The 16,447-nt window shown below is 55.1% G+C and overlaps 4 protein-coding genes across 4 annotated transcripts; all 4 read left to right on the top strand.

Annotated features, from left to right (window-relative positions):
• Positions 1 to 541: 541 nt before the first annotated feature.
• Positions 542 to 2,161, top strand: CC84DRAFT_1260741 (uncharacterized protein; the record flags this gene model as incomplete). Its single annotated transcript, XM_018185008.1, has 3 exons — positions 542 to 705; positions 757 to 1,145; positions 1,198 to 2,161. The coding sequence occupies 3 exons, from the start codon at positions 542 to 544 to the stop codon at positions 1,977 to 1,979; spliced, it is 1,335 nt and encodes a 444-aa protein (XP_018033977.1). The 3' UTR covers positions 1,980 to 2,161.
• A 530-nt stretch (positions 2,162 to 2,691) lies between these two features.
• On the top strand, positions 2,692 to 5,323 carry CC84DRAFT_1149163 (uncharacterized protein). The gene is made up of 5 exons (XM_018176661.1): positions 2,692 to 3,183; positions 3,236 to 3,938; positions 3,989 to 4,893; positions 4,942 to 5,007; positions 5,130 to 5,323. The coding sequence occupies exons 1-5, from the start codon at positions 2,908 to 2,910 to the stop codon at positions 5,259 to 5,261; spliced, it is 2,082 nt and encodes a 693-aa protein (XP_018033976.1). The 5' UTR covers positions 2,692 to 2,907; the 3' UTR covers positions 5,262 to 5,323.
• Positions 5,324 to 5,574: 251 nt separating this feature from the next.
• Positions 5,575 to 6,267, top strand: CC84DRAFT_1056377 (uncharacterized protein; the record flags this gene model as incomplete). The annotated part of the gene is made up of 2 exons (XM_018173543.1): positions 5,575 to 5,629; positions 5,702 to 6,267. Coding segments are annotated over 2 exons (621 nt in total), but the record flags the coding sequence as incomplete, so codon positions are not given.
• Positions 6,268 to 7,980: 1,713 nt separating this feature from the next.
• On the top strand, positions 7,981 to 15,010 carry CC84DRAFT_1165827 (uncharacterized protein). Its single transcript, XM_018178804.1, has one exon. It carries the CDS (start codon positions 8,096 to 8,098, stop codon positions 14,960 to 14,962), a length of 6,867 nt encoding a protein of 2,288 aa, XP_018033974.1. The 5' UTR covers positions 7,981 to 8,095; the 3' UTR covers positions 14,963 to 15,010.
• Positions 15,011 to 16,447: the final 1,437 nt, after the last annotated feature.

Below are 16,447 nucleotides of genomic sequence, written 5' to 3'. Positions count from 1 at the left end.
TCTATGTCGCTGGCCGCTCCTTAACATGGCTTCAGACAGGACGCGCCCTCTTCACCTGGGTAAATTGATGTACTCAGTGACCTCTACTGAAGTTGACAGTCCCAAGCGATGCTTTTGTTGTAAGCGATGCACCTGAACTTGTTCGAAGAACCCACAGCCTCGCCTTTCGCCTCTTATTTCTAGATTGGGGTTCCTAATTTCCACCGCCAATTACCGCTAGTACCATCAACGCTAGCTGGCTTCCCTTACTGTACCTCTAGGAGGCTTTTACAGGGCCTCTTAGAAACTTCCTCCAGAACATTAGCTGTGACAACTCAAAGTAGACCAAGACACGAAAGCTAGCAGGCCTAGACGGCTTGTCGTGGCATTGGCAAACGAGGACCCGCAAGAGTCTTGGCTAGGAGCATGATGATGTGTACTTATAGAATGACAAAGGTCCTGCAACTTTGTGTTGTGCGGGATCCAATTCATCGTCTAATCAGTCTGAGTTTTTATTTTATTTTAACATCGATACCAGCGGTCTCAGCCTTTCCCTTAAACCATGTTGTTGAATTCGATTGTGGCTCTCGCACTTCTGGGACTTACAGGCGTCGAAGCTGCCTATGTTACGTCGAAGCCTGTGTCTAAGAATGCACGATGCGGGAAAAAATACGGCGGAGCGACGTGTCAGGGTAGCAAATGGGGAAACTGCTGCTCACAAAACGGGTAAGCATGATTGATTGACTGCAGATACTGGCGGTACTAACCGAAGTGTAGCTACTGTGGGAGCACCAAAGACCACTGCGAGGTAGCAAAGAAGTGCCAGGGCGACTTCGGTACATGCAAAGGAGGATATGTCGTGCCGAGTTCTACCAAGCGTACTACCTTGTCCACAAGCATCCGCACCTCTTCGTCGGTCCGAAGAACTTCAACAAAGCCATCCTCGCGCTCGTCCAGTCCATCTTCGAGTTCGTCCGTTGTCCTCACCAGTGCTTCACCAAGCATCTGCTCTGCTGTCACCATTACCGAACCCGCGACTATCATCACGATTCCTGGAGAAGGCGAGGTAGTGACAGTTACTGTCCCAGCTACCATCACTGAGCCTGCAACAACTGTTACAATACCAGGAGAAGGCGAAGTAGTGACAATTACTGTCCCTGCCACTAGTACGTATTTCACGATCCCAGGCATGCATGTCAAGGAACTGATCATTTTCAGTTACGCTTCCAGCCTCGACTCTTACGCTGCCAGCGCCGGAACCGAGTACAATTACTCTTCCGGCGGAGACACTCCCGGCATCAACCATCACATTACCTGCCGAGACGCTTCCAGCCACCACGATAACATTGCCTGCCCCAGAAGCAAGCACTGTTACGTTGCCTGCCGAGACTCTTCCTGCGTCAACTATCACACTTCCCGCCCCCGATGCAAGCACAATTACGCTCCCAGCTCCTGATGCCAGTACGGTAACGACGACTATCACCAGCACTACCACTTCAGCGCCCTCCTGCAGTGCGGTCCAGGCACTCAAAAACCCGTCCTTTGAGTCGAATGGTGTTTGGGCGTTCACTCCCAACACTGCTATTAGTAGCGGGCTTATCCGCGGCTCCTCCGGCTCCGCGAATCCGCCAAAAGACGGCCTCTATCTGGTCCAGTCGGCGATTGATCGTGTGTTAGATGTGAACAGTGGCCACCGAATTACACAGGCCGTTCGTGTCTGCCCAGGCCAGCAGTACCGATTCAGCATCTGGCTGCGGACTATCTCAGCGAGCACTGCAAGCAGGCCAACGTTGGTACAAGTTTTCATCAATGGCGTCAGGGTTCTTACGTCCACGCCAGTGACCCTTGAACAAGGCTGGACAGAGTTTCCTGGTTCATGGGGTGCAGATGCATCCACAGACGCAGCGGCTGTGCAGATTGTCCTGTACAATGAATCACCTGTTAGTTCTGGCACTTGGTCTTACCTGTGGGTAGATCTTGCCACACTTTCTCCGGTGTAGTACTCGTCGCTGTTACGCTGAACACAGTTCGCTGGAGTGACTGTATCTCGGTCTGTGCTAGTCCCAGACTTGGTATTATTGCCTCACTAGACCTACCAACATCTATAATGTAATGTAATCACGGTTGTTTTTGGTATGCATGAAGATGCCGTCTGATGCCAGCGTAAGCGAGAACATGTAATGGCAGATATGGACTTGCCATCCCCCCGGCCTAGTTTCAATAGTATAGGATGTCCTGTTTCTCTTTGCGCGACTCAGCTCTTCGGCTTCTATCCACGTAGCAAATATAACGTATTTGCTGAAAATGATTTTCAGTGCTGAGAGCGCTTCCGCTATCTTTGCATCTCGTTCGATATGGAAATTATCACCAAGGTCAGGACCACTGGAATCAAGAAGGTGGTCGCGACCGTGAGAGAAAGCCATCGCACCAGTGCCTATGTGGACCATCGGAAGGCAAGGCAGTGCGCATGCCTTGCTGCAGTCAGCATCTTCACAGATCACTCTTTCAGGTGACTTACTCTTCTATTGTAATATCTCCCAACATTTCGGCCAACGTTCTGTATCGGGCGTGTATCGCGGGTTGTAGCCAGTTCCGAGCGACGGCCTAAAAGCGGGGTAGCGACTTCCCTTGCCACCAGCCTCACACCCGCCCTCCAACAGATGCACCCGTTTCCTGACTTCACTAAGCCCGATCTGTTAGGTCCATGCGAAATCCACAATGGCGCGGCGTGTACGAATCAGCATGATACCAATAGAGCACCACCTCTTATCGTCGCAGCGAACATCGCCGGTGAGGAGCAAATGTCCCCACTAGGTAACGTTTAGTGCTGGGCGTCATCCGCGGAAGACAAAACATCTTTTAAGAACACTTTGTTTCCAATCTTCGTGTACGGAGGAGTGACATTAACGCCAATCCCACACCGTTAACATGTCTACCGAAGTTGTCGCCGATACACCGTCATCACGCCTTGTTAAGGGTTTCGCCGCACACCCACTGGCGCCCCTTTCGGAAAAAGAACTCACATCCGCAGCAGCGATAATCCGGGCTTCATGGCCGGCGCATACGGATGTCCATTTCAAAGTTGTGACGCTGCAGGAACCTCCCAAAGCGGAGGTTGTCCCGTATTTGGAAGCTGAGCACAGTGGAACTCAGTTGCCTCCCGTCAGCAGGAGAGCTTTCATAAATTACTACATCCGCAATACAGTGAGTCGACCAGTTCCATAACCTTGATCATTAGTAATGGTTCGACTTTCAGAACAAATTTCACGAAGCGATCGTAGACCTCCAGTCAGGTCGCGTGCTCCACAACGTCCAGCTGGGCCCATTCGTCCATGCAAATGGAGACGGCGAAGAGATTGTGCGTATCGAGAAGATTGCGCTCGAGGACCAGGGAGTCAAAGATGCGATTGCAAAATTAGAGCTTCCGGAGGGCACAGTGGTTATCTCAGATCCCTGGATCTATGGCTCCGACGGAGTCAATGATGAGGAGCGACTATACCAATGTTTCTTGTACATGCGAGACCCGCTCAACCCCTCAGAAGCCGACTCCAACCACTATGCACTACCACTACCGATCAGCCCGGTTGTCACCACGGATGCCATGAAGGTTATTCGCATTGACACTTTGCCCACTGGTCCCGATAACACGATCAAACCATTAGGAAAATGGCCCGTCCACCCACCGAACGAATACATTCCAGAGCATCAGACCTTGAGGACAGATCTGAAGCCATTGAATGTAGTCCAACCGGAAGGTGCCAGTTTTACCGTCACTCAGGAGGGCACCTCAAGTGTACTGCAATGGCAGAAGTGGAAATTTAGGGTAGGGTTCAACCAACGCGAAGGCATGGTGCTTTACGATGTGCGATACGATAACCGTAGCTTGTTCTATCGACTAAGCTTGAGCGACATGAACATTCCTTACGCAGACCCCCGGCACCCATACCACAAGAAATCAGGTATGCAATCTCTCAAAACCTGCTATAAAATGATCTAACTTGCAATCTAGCTTTTGATCTTGGAGATGCTGGGGCTGGCATCATGGCTAACAACCTCAAGCTAGGGTGCGACTGCTTGGGTTCCATCTACTACCTTGACGCTGTACTCTCGGACGACAAAGGTGGTGTGATTCCGATGGAGAATTGCGTCTGCATCCATGAGCAAGACGGTGGTATTGGATGGAAGCACACCAACTACCGCACTGGCCGAGCAGCTGTGGCTCGCTCGCGCGAACTTGTGTTGCAGTCGATCATCACGGTTTCAAACTACGAGTACATTCTGGCCTTCATCTTTAATCAAGCTGGAGAAGTCGACTATGAAATCCGCGCAACGGGTATCTTGAGTACACAGCCCATCGACGAAGGTGTGGAGGTACCGTTCGGCACAGTTGTGCATCCTGGTGTTCTTGCTGTTCATCACCAACATATCTTCTCACTGAGAGTGGATCCATTCCTGGAGGGTCAGCACAACCGGCTCGTCTACGATGAAGCATTTCCCATGCCACGATCCGACTTCAACCCTCATGGTACAGGTTACTACGTCCAGGAGACAGTCGTCGAGCAATCAGGCGGCTACGACATCGACTACGACAATAACCGCACGTTCAAGATCCAGAACGTTGACAAACGCAACCCTATCAACGGCAAGCCTGTAGCGTATAAGATTCAAGCGCCTGCTTTCCAGAAGATTCTGTCGGACAAGGACAGCTTCAATTACAAGCGTGCGGAGTTCTCAGATCATAACATCTACGTTGTCAAGTACCGAGACGACGAACTATATGCGGGCGGAAAATACACCAACCAGAGCAGAGGAGGCACTGGTGTCAGGTCATGGGCCGACCGCAAAGAGAACGTGAAAGATGACGACTTCGTCCTCTACATTCAGGCAGGTATCAACCACGTACCAAGAATTGAAGTAAGTTTACACGACTGTCGTGGTTGGATTGGCACTCACGTTGATTAGGACTTCCCTGTGATGCCATGCGAGATCTTGAAGATCCATATGAAGCCTGTAAACTTTTTCGACAAGGTAAGTCTCCTGGGTACAAAGTGCAGATGCGTCTTTGCGGACGAGGACGCCTTTCCCCCTCCAGACACGAGCAAAGTAACATTCCCGTAAGCATAAAATAATTACTGACATTTTGATCACAGAATCCGGCACTAGACGTACCGCCGAGTGAGCAGAGCTTCAACAAGAGTACCCTGGTGAGTGAGCAGCACCACCAGCCTACAGTAGAGGCTGTTGTTGGGCAAGGAGGCGCATGCTGCGGACCAAAGCTGTAGGAAATGTGTCGGACAACCCTTCGACATGAGACTAGTCAACGAAATGAAACATTGTGACTTGGGCCTTGATCAATCATTCGTGAAAAAGCACAAATCTGTCAAACAGGCGTTGAACCGTCACCAATACTGAGGCTTAAGATAATCACTCTACATGGGTAGTACGCTACCCATGGTGAATGCGAGGCTGAACTAACTGTAAACGGCTAGAGGAAATTGATGTGGCCTGAGCTTCAGCGCGGTCGTTGCGCTGTCGCATCCCAGTCTCGAACCTCCAAGAAACAACCCCAGCTTTCCCTCACGCACAACCACTGCTATGGCACCCAACGACAAAGCGGGTCGCGTTGTGTTCATCGGCAACATCCCATATGGTAAGTCGATTTGGGAGTCGCGCACCACACAGCGCAGTTGAGCCCTCGCGCGGAACGGCTAACCTTTTGCAGGCGGCAATGAGGAAATCATCATAGAGACACTGGGCCGCGTTGGCCAGGTGCTCAACTTCCGGCTCGTATACGACAAGGAGACTGGCCGACCCAAGGGCTTCGGCTTCGCAGAGTTCGCAGACAGCGATTCAGCAGCCTCTGCAGTGCGCAACCTCAACGACTACGAGCTGATGGGAAGGAAGCTGCGCGTGGATTGGTCCAACGATAACGGCGCAGGCGACAACGCGCCTGCCAACAACCCAGTGCCAGTCAATGGCCAGCCCGACGTCGCTGCGGCAGCACCACAGTCCGCCGCGATCCCTCCTCTCCCACCGGGCGCCGAGCTCCAGCCCAACCTATCTTGCCCCGATTCTATCTCTTCCACACTCAATACACTTCCGCCACCCCAGCTCCTCGACATCATCTCCCAGATGAAGGGCTTGGTTATGACAGAACCCGCAAAAGCTGCCGAGGTCTTCAGGCAAGCGCCGCAGCTCGCTTACGCGATATTCCAGGCCCTCCTCCTCCTAAACCTCGTGGACACGAATGTGCTCGGCTCGCTCATCGACCCAGCTCCCGCTGCAGCAGCGGCTCCTCCGCCACAAGCACAACCACCTGCCCCACAGCCCACCCGGCCACCGCAAACTTACGCGGGCTATCCTCCACAGCCTGTCCCGACACCACCGCAACAAATGCAGCAGCCGTATGGACAGCCGCCTCCGCAAGCGCAACCGGCTTTGACGCCGGAACAGCTCGCAGCATACCAGCAAGTCATGGCACTGAGTCAGGCGCAAATCGACGCGTTGGACCCTACGTCGCGCAACCAGATCATGACATTGAGGCAGCAGTTTGCCGCCATGGTCGGACGCATATAGGGTTGGGAAACAGCGTAGGCAAATGTATAATGACGTTCACAAGATGGCTCGAGAAACTGAGTCAGATGGGCGCTTTGGGCGATGCATTTTGTAACATACATGGCGTCACTGGTTAGGAAGGACATGCTAGATGATAGCGCGGAGTTTGGGCTGGGAAATTGTGTCTTTCGGGCAATGTTCTCGAACGGGGACGATGTTGGGCACAGTAGTCTGCTAGTTAGCATCGGGGCATCCGCCGCCGCCGGCATGTACCCTGAACAATTGATGAGCTGGCGCAGGTTGCACAACATTGCGCTTCTTCCTCGCGGTCGCCTGATAACCGTCCGGGTCCGCCACTCTCTTGCGCAGCAGACCAAGATGGTCTTCAGATACTGCCCTGGTCTTTTCCGTGCAATAGGCATTGATGTGGTTGGAACAAGCTTCCAGCCGGGAATGGTCCTGTGCCTGAGGCTAGCGGGACCCAGTGGATAGCGGTCCAGCTCTGAATGCATTCCTGCCCTTTGTCTATAAAATCAACCATGTTTGTGTGTTTTTGATGAAACAAGTGCATCCACGATAAACAGCAACCGAGAGCACAATTATGCCCAATGCACCAGTGCTTGCATGGCCAATGCAGACAGATGTCTCCACCGCGGACATGTCGATTGGCCCAGCCCCCACTCGGCAGCTTGCGATCAGTTGCAGGGGGTAGCGCCGGTCAACCCTCACTCCAGCTCAGGTCGCCACTTGCAACAACTCAGCTATCCGTCGCGCGCATAATCGGACGGTCGGTGGCAGCCTGTCGGCGTGCATTTCTCGTGGTCCTTGTTTCCTTGTATACTGTACCATAACGACATGACGACGTGACGACTCTTGCGCGCATCCGTTCTTGAGTTTCGATACCCCAGCATCCCACGTCGACCCATTCCAGCGACCGACCGACGAGCGTAATTCTGCACAGCACTGCACCCGGCGCATACATAGCTAGCGGTGCCCCTGTGCGGCAGTTGTAATAATGTGGACCCGTCGCTCTTCCAAAGGCGATGGCGCAAAGGACCGCGACGACGAGAAGCGCAAGAGGAGCGACTCGTCGGCGACGCGTCGATCGAAAACGTCCGAGTCGGTCGTGTCGTCTGCTTCGACGCGCAAGCCCTCGGGGCGCGACTCACGATCACGAGCGCCCGACAGCCCCGCGTCGAGCTATGCGACCTTTGCGACAGCCCGAGACGACCACGATCGCGACGACATGAGGTCCAACGCCGACCTGTACGACGGCCCGCGCGACGACGAGCGCAGACGCCGCCGCCGGGACGACGACGAGCGCTCGACGACATTGCGCAGAGACCGCTCGCGGAGCCGCGACCGCAGCGACAAAGATAGGAAACACGACAAGAAGAAGAAGAGCCGTTCCGAGGCTGGCGGTCCGCGCCCGCAGGACATCGTAGAGGCGCCGCGACGGGCGGTGCGGTCTGTGGCCGGCCCTCTTGAGCGTGGAGAATCATCGCGGTTTCCCGACCTGGACGGCCCGCCGATGATGTCGGGAGGACTGCCTGCTGGCACCATGTCGTCGCACGTGCAAGACCAGTTCCCTGGACAGAACCCGCAGCAGTTCGCGACACCCTTTGTGCCTCACGCTCCTGTGCACACTGCGTCGTTCGGAGAGGCTGCGGAGTACTACGGCGACCAAGGCCAGTCTGTCCAGCACCAGCCGGGCGTGCGAATAGAGCGCCCTTCGGTCATTATACCGCAAGATCAGCAGCACCTGATCACAGGCTCATCTCAGGCGAACCCGGTCGCCGACACTGGAGCGGGCGCAGCTGCCGAATTCTACAGCATGGCAAGCGCCGAACCACAGCAACCCTCGAAGCCGCCGCGGCCCTCGTCTATGCCTGGCGCCTTCACTGATGACGAGCCTTTACCTGCGAAGCCCCCGAGACCTTCATCCAGACCCGACAAGCCAGGCAAACTGAGCTCTGCTGCTGCCATGGCTGGTGCCGCTGGTGTGGGATATGCCTTTGGCCACGAGTCCTCTCAAACTCACTCTCAACAAGCCACAACCTACACGAACGGCATCTCGGGTGATGCTGCTTCCATATACTACCAAGGCGAGAATCCGTCGACGGCAGCAACAGACGGCAGCCATAACTATAATGGGACCAGCAGCTACGTTCCCACATACAACGAAGCCATGGAAGGCATGCCCCCACCGAAGCCTCCCAGGCCTGGCAAACCCGAGAAGCAGCCGTCCGGCTCATCTCATGCTGGGCTATATACTGCAGGTGCTGCCGGACTTGCAGCTTACAGCCTAGCCCACCACAACGCACACCACACGCACAACCACAACCATACCCACTCTATGCCTGGAGGCTTCCCTGGAGAGCATTACGGCAGCTACGGTTCATCACCTGGAACCTTGATGTCCGGCGGCATGGCGCAGCGACACGAACACAAAGGGCCCGTGTCCAAGTTCGCAGACTGGTGGAAGAACTATGACGACGTGCGGAAGATGGAAGAGTACACCGAGTACATTGGCGTCTGCAAGTATTGCTTTGATCCGCGATCTTCACCCATGGACGCGCCTCGACCTCATCATTACAATCGAAGGAAACGCTCGGGTGAGCTTCGCCCATCTGGAATCAAGGAGAAGCATTCCCGCTATGGACTGAATGAGAAGGCTTCGCGAACGTCACTCTCTGGCGATGAGAGACGAGACAAACGCAAGAGCAATAGCAGCTCTGCGGCTGGCTGGATCGCAGCGGGCTTGGGTGGCGTCGGTCTTGCAAAGGCTGGACAGGCACTCTTCAACCAGCGGAACGATTTTGACGACACCTACAGCATCAAATCTGGCCGCGACCCGCGTTCACGAACATCACGCCGAAGTCGAAGCCGGTCTCGAGAGAGTAAGCATTACTCTTATGGCCGATCGGGGATCCGACACAGAAGCCCATCGGAAGATCGCATATCATATATGTCTACGGGAATCACGGGAAATCGCAAAGATCGCAGAGACTACAAGGTTGTCCAGCACCGTTCACATTCGCGGTCACGGTCCCACTCGCGAGATCGCAAATCTGGTATCCTAGGCGCTGCACTCGGTGCTGGCCTGGCAGCGTCAGCTGTTGGCGCTTCTCGGAAGAAGCATCATAGCCGAAGCCGCAGCCGCTCTCACTCACCACAGAATGCGTTTGTTCACCATCGTCGGGATAGCAGTGATCGCGAACGGAGATACTCGAAGAACCAACGCTTGAAGAGCAAGTCATCTCGGAGCTCGGTCAGCGGTGCTTCCTTCGTTGAAGTTTCCAGACCCCATCAATCGCAAGGAGGCTTTCTGGGAGGTTTCTTCGCCGCCGCTCCGCCCAAGGAAAAATCAAAGGAGAAGAAGCGGAAAACTCACAGCCAATCCAAGAAAAAGAAGGGTTTCTTCAACTTCGGAAATGCATCATCATCATCTTCCGATTCCGACATCGCGTTCGGCGAGGGATTCGTCAGGCGCAAGAAGCGTCTCGAAAAGCGTCCCTCGCGACGAAGTTCCGACGAAAAGCTCAATGCCACTCTGATCGGGCTAGGTGCGACCGCCGCCGCGATTGCTGCAGCAAAAGCCGGACGCAGCAGTGGCCGACATCGCCCTGAAGTTGTTGCCGTTCGCGAGAACCGACATCAAACCCAAAGCAGATATCGACGCCAGTCTGGAGGCTCTCGTTACGGCAACGTAGATGCGGATGGCTGGGAGGATCTTCCGGACGATGACACAACCGATTCAGGAAGCATCAGCTCGGGCCTTGCCTTTGGCGACCATGACCTATACAAGACTAAGAGTAGGGAGTCTCTCAACTCGAATGGTTCAGGTACTAGCAAGTGGGGCTGGCGATGGGGCAGTAAGAAGGAGAAGAAAAAGCCTTCCACTGAAAGCTTGTACAACGCTAACGCCAACAATTCGCTCATCGGTCCTGCCGCAGTCGGTGCTGTGGCTGGAACAGCAATCGGCGCTGGCCTTCATCGACAGGACAGCAGCGCCAGCAGCATCCCTTCGCTCCAGAATGTCGTCCCAGTCCAGGCAACCGCTGATCCCAATTCGTTCGATGCCAGACGGACAAACTCTCTGCCCACGCCACAACCACTCCTAACTTCCCAATCTGGCCCAACGACCATTCAGCATCCACAGCCTATGCAGCAGGTACCTGGAGCTATGTACTCCACGCAAGCGCCACCTGAACCTGGCTACATTGTTCCCAGTGGCCCTCCAGTCTTTTCGCAGCCTCCTTATCCCACTGCTTTCGACTCTCCGCAGCATCCGGCTCCACCTCGTCGTGCCAACTCGTCTCCCGTACAGTCATCCTCTTGGAAGCGTGATGCTGCTCTCGCCGCCGCTGCCGGTGGACTCGCTGGCGCCGCAATATCTTCTATGAAGAATAAGGATCGGCCTTCTCGACCTTCCAGCTCTCAATCAAACGTACGCTTTGGCTTCACCGAGGAACAAGCGCACAAGGAGCGCCAGCGCCTCAAGGATATTGAACGCGACGAGGAAGATGAGCGACGCCGCCGTCTTGATGAAACAGAACGCAGAGAACAAGAGCGTCGCAAGCTTGAGCTCCAACGCCAGCAGGAAGAGGCGAGAAAGTACCAGGAGGCCGAGCAATTGGCCAAGCTGGAGATCGAGCGCCGCGAGGCTGAACGCCGTCGTGAGCACGAGGCGAAAGAGCGCCGCGAACAAGAAGAACGTATTGCTCGCCGGGCCAGGGAGAAGGCCGAGGAACAAGAGCGCCGTGAACATGAAGCTCGTATTGCCGAGCAACGGAGGCACGAACTTGAGCTCGAAGAAGAGCAGAAGCACCGGGAACGCCTCGAGCAGGAACGTCGCATGGCAGAGCAACGTAAGCGTGACATCGAATTCGAACAAGAGCTTGAACAAAAGCGACGAGAACGCCGGGAGCTGGATCAACGTGTAGCTGAGCAACGAGAGGCTGAGCAGCGCGAAGCCGAGATTCAGCAAGACCTGGAGCGCAGGCGGCGAGAACGCGAGGCAGAAGAGTATTCTAGCCGCTACGAAAGTGATCGAGACCGCCGCACGATTGAGCAGCAACGCACTGGAAGCTCTGTTACTAGCGACGTTCGGCGCAAAGAACAAGAGCTCGAAGACCGGGAGCGAGACATTGTTCAGCCAGATGTTTGGAAGAAGCCTGCCGCTGTTGCCACTGCTGCTGTAGCCGCTGCCGCGATTACGAGCGCTGCTATATCATCCTCGAAGCACGACGATCGCCGCACCAAGAAGGAGGCATCGTCCAAGTACGATAAGTACGATGACCGCCGCACGAAGGAGGTGGAGCCGTCTTCTGTCAAGACAGTAGAGCCGGCTGCGGTCAAAACAATTGCACCCAGCATGATTGCGCAGGACTACGCCGATGATGATATCTTCAACCCTGACATCTTCAAGAAAAGGAGAGCTTCTCCCATTCGGCAGCCGGGCAGCGCACAAGAGGTTCTTCAAGAATGGGAAGATCGATACACACACGAACAGGTGTCCCAGGCGGACTTCTTCGCGCCGAAGGAATTGCTTGACAAGACGGCAGCTCCTGTGGCCAAAGTTGACCCGAACGAAGGTGCTCCTGATCTTCTTGTCTACCAAGCCCACGACGACCATGATTATGGCCCACCACGCCGCCCGCCTTATCCTACTTCGTATTCGTTCACCGCCACCAAAGACGGTCGTGGCCCAGCAAACCCACCTTATCCTGTCCCTGAGCTCAATCTTATTCAGCCAACCCCCCCTGGAAGTCGAGCGCCTACACCACGCGTCGTCTCTGTCCCAGCTTCACCTGCTATGGAGCCTGTCCCAGAGCCGACTAAAGAAGATACCAAACAGGAAGAAGCGAATCGCCGGGGCTCAAGGGTCAGTTGGGGCGCGAATCAGTTCCACAACTACGAAGTTCCCACACCAGACTCTATCCGCGAGAACTTTGTGTCTGATCATGACCTTGACAAGTACACAAAACAATCCCAGGACAAGATCTACGTCGAGGCTGACTCTCCCAAATCTGGGCGGAAGACAACAACTTATGAACCAAAACTCCCCGAGCCCGAGGTTCCTGCCAGCACGCAGTACGTCCCCGGCCAGGACAACGATGATTGGGCCGGTACGATGTCAAAGAAGGTCAGCAAGAAGGACAAGAAGAAGGCCAAAGCAGCTGCAGCGGCAGCGGCAGCGGCGGCAACAGTTGTGACAACTGCTGCACTCGCTTCACGGGATGACGATAGACATATCCGTGCTCGCGACGACGCTGACAACGTGTCTATCATGACCGACCCTTTCGCTGACAAGTACGCTGCATCCACTGTATCTGCTGCACCTTCGACTATGAGCTCTTGGTCGACTCCATTCCCCGAGTCTGCCTCTGATGTCACCGTTGTACCGGCCAAGCCAACGAGGTCGATCCAGGGTGAGCTCATTTCTGACCCCGAGCCCATGCACATGCCTGGCGGCTTCGACGACTCGTCTGCGCCAACCACGGAAGCGCCCACGGAAGACGAGTGGACCGCTCCCAGCAAGAAGGGCAAGAAAGGTAAGAAGTCGAAGAGTACTGACGAGGACACCTTCGCCCTCTCAGAACCACCGAGAACGATTGAACAGATCCGAGAGCCTGAACCGGAGCCCGTAAGGGAAGTCATAATTGAACCCGAGACCAAGTCGAGCAAGAAGGACAAGAAGAAGAAAAAAAAGTCCACGAGCGCTGACGAAGTCCCTTTCGCTCAAGATGCGCGAACAGCGGTCGTTCCAGAGCCTGAGCCAGTGATTGTTGAGGAACGCAGACCAGAACCGGAGACGCTCGTAGAAGATGACTCGGCTGCTCCTTCTAAGCTCAGTAAGAACGATAAGAACAATAAGTCAAAGGGTGCAGTAGATGAGTTCTTCGATCAAGCCTCGTCTAGCACGTTTGACTCGCGCGCTGTTGCTGAGCCTGAATATGCCAGAGAACAGTTACCGGAGCCGAAGCCGGAGCCTGAAAAGCCAATGGAAGACGAGGGTGCCGCGTATGCTAGGCTTAGCAAGAAGGACAAGAAGAAAGCCAAGAAGGCGGCAAAGAAAGGCACCGCCGACAGTTTCGATGATACCGAGTCGAGCCAACCTTCCACCCCAGTTCTCGAACGTGATCCGAGAGATATTGAGCCAACCTTCACACCCGGTACCTCACCGGACGAACCCCGCAGTAATGGCACTTCCGCTAATGCCACCAATGCGGCCATGGCCGGTGGTTTCGCCGCACTCGTAGGTGCTGCAATGAAGCAGGACCAAGATCGTATTACGTCAGACTTTGAGCACGCACGCGAAAGCATGGAATACGCACGTGCTCTTCCAAGCACAGCATTTCACGATGTAGAAGAGCTCGGCGACGTCAAGACACCGAAGAAACAGAAGAGAGTATCGAGTGGCAGGTGGTCCCCATCCATCGGATCTCCACTACGCTCGGAGGTCCAGTACAAAGACTATGTTGGGTCCATTGCGGACCCTTCCAATTCCCGAGCTGCTACGGAATCGTCGAAATCCCCTCCTAGGGATCTTGGTTTGAGCCATGTATTCCCCTCGACGATCCGAGATGCTCATGCTTCTGGACATTACGCACCGGACGATCCTGTTCAGCCCAACTCTGCCGACCGTGATTCTGACGAGTTCTTCTCGGCCGGCTCAGATGAGCAACAGCCGGCCAAGGATAAAACCCCACCAGCGGATAAGTTCTCCGATCGTGAGAAGACATATATGGTATCGCCGCCCAAGACTTACGACGATGATTTGGAACGTGAAGAGCGACGCCATGTTCGCTATGAGACCCGCTCCCGCTCACAGAGTCGTGATCGTGGCTATGAGCTGGACAAGGGTGACTCACCAAACAAACGAAGACATCACCGTCGACGCGAGACTGACGAACGGTCCGACGACTGGGACTCCCGATCTGTAATCTCTGAAGCTCGATCAGAAGCAACTAGTGAACGTCGCCGCAAGCACAGGCACCGGGAAGGCGAGCGCACTCGTTCACCCGAAGAATACCGTCGTTCATCCGCCCGATCCGAGCCGGGTGACCTCGAGAACGAGCGCAAATCCTCCCGCCGCCGATCGAAACGGGATGATGATGACAACATGTCCGTGTCTTCAGCGCCACGCTACGATGAGGAGAAATCCTCGACGAAGGACAAAGAGAAGCGATCATCGGGGCTTTTTGGTTTATTCAGCAGATCGAAGGAGAACCTGGCGGACACTAGCAAATCCTCCAAGCCGAGGGAGGATGAAGACGCCGGTGAGCGTAGGCGCCGCAGGAAGAAGCATAGGGAGGGCTCGGCATACGGCTCGGATGACGATGATGCGCGATCGACCATCTCGTCTTCCAGTCGCCGTGAGAAGCGTAGGAGTCGCACCGACGGCTGGGAAGAAAAGGTATAGCACACTTTTAACTTGTTGTACTATTTTCCATCATGTATTATAGACGTTAATATATTGGGTGTTAGGAACGCTCCTCCCGATTACGCAATGACGACGAAGAACAGGCTTTTTTAGACGATCGGGCAGTGGCAGCCACACCACTGCCCTCCGGTGAGACATCGTCTCCCATTGAAGAGTTGCAGGATAGTGGCGTGCCTGGCGACAAGCCCGATCGTTCTCTTCCAGTCCTCGATACTGCTATCGCTTTCCCCAACGAGAAACACCACGTCGAGCGTCCTATTACACCTACCAACATGGAGGACCCTCGCGCGTTCCTGACTAAGCTCACTGGTTTGCAACCATGGCAATTAGAAGCATTCCCCGATGAGCTACCCCCACTCCCCGTCAGCAGACCAACGAGCCCATTGCTACAGACCCCAGAACCATCGAGAAGCCCGCTTTCGGAGCGAAGACTGTCATCTACGTCGGTGCCTATTCGCTTCCGTCGACCCCCAGTCAGCCCGGGAACAACACGTGATGATCTTAGACTGGAATTGAAAAACGCTTCCAGTCCTAGTAGCTCTCCTCTCCGACCGCCAGGTCCTCGACATGCCAAGACGCACTCCGGCGAGTTCGTTCACACGCGCGAATACAGGCCGCTGTACCTCGTAGAGCGCAACCGTAAGTCTGCCGAGATTGAAGAAGAGGAGTTCCCAGCGCTGCCCTCAAGCGGAAGCCCATCGCGCGCATCGTCTACAAGCGGCACAGAAGATGAGTACCAGTCCGCGTACGAGTCGGCTCACGAATCGCCCAGCGCTAGCGTGAGCGATGCTTTCGAAGATGCCCTCGCAGACCCGTTCCAGTTCGTGCCTCCGCTTTACACAGGCCCTAGACCTGAGATGCAACATCCGGAGCTTGCCGATCGCGAGATTGAGGAGTTGACCGAGTCGCAACAGACAACCCCCAAGGCTTCATCGTTCCCGGCTGGCGTGCTGGATGTGAGGTGGGATCAGGCTGCGATACCTGCTGAGGACCTTTCTGCCAGACTCGAGCAGGTCCAGCAGGGAGAGGCGAGAGGTCTTGGCCTATCGGTGGATGAGCCGGTTGCTAGCCACTTTGCCCTGTCATCTCTTGTGCAAGATCAGTTTCCAGGGCAGAATGTCGCACACTTTGCTACGCCGTACTTGCCTCGCGGCCCTGTGCATACAGCTCCCTTGGCACCCAGCCCGCCTATTGACGACATCCAGACGCGAGACATTCCTGGCACTCGTACCAGAGACCCTTCACCATCCAAGTCCTCCTCACGCCTTCAAGATGCCGCGCTGGGCACCCTTGTAGGAGGCGCCGCCGCGGCTGTCCTCCATCATCGCGCTTCATCACCGGTCGTTTCCGAAGACGACTTCATGGGCGGGTCTCCCGACCCAGATACCATCGATTCTGCCGCCCCGCTTCCGGCACCCTCAGAGCCTGAACGTCCTGCGTTGGAGCGTGCTCTTTCTAGCTCGA

The sequence above is a fragment of the Paraphaeosphaeria sporulosa genome (genome assembly GCF_001642045.1).
Source record: "Paraphaeosphaeria sporulosa strain AP3s5-JAC2a unplaced genomic scaffold CC84scaffold_7, whole genome shotgun sequence".
Taxonomy (NCBI): domain Eukaryota; kingdom Fungi; phylum Ascomycota; class Dothideomycetes; order Pleosporales; family Didymosphaeriaceae; genus Paraphaeosphaeria; species Paraphaeosphaeria sporulosa.
Note: the sequence above shows the minus strand (reverse complement) of the source record. Positions and strands in the feature narration are given on the sequence as shown.

What these genes read in the sequence shown, in the direction of transcription:
- CC84DRAFT_1149163 (XM_018176661.1), top strand. Translation starts at nt 2,908, where the DNA reads ATGTCTACCGAAGTTGTCGCCGATACACCGTCATCACGCCTTGTTAAG. An exon ending in ATTACTACATCCGCAATACA is followed by an intron (nt 3,184 to 3,235) that starts GTGAGTCGACCA and finishes TTCGACTTTCAG; the next exon opens with AACAAATTTCACGAAGCGAT. An exon ending in CCCATACCACAAGAAATCAG is followed by an intron (nt 3,939 to 3,988) that starts GTATGCAATCTC and finishes CTTGCAATCTAG; the next exon opens with CTTTTGATCTTGGAGATGCT.
- CC84DRAFT_1165827 (XM_018178804.1), top strand. Translation starts at nt 8,096, where the DNA reads ATGTCGTCGCACGTGCAAGACCAGTTCCCTGGACAGAACCCGCAGCAG.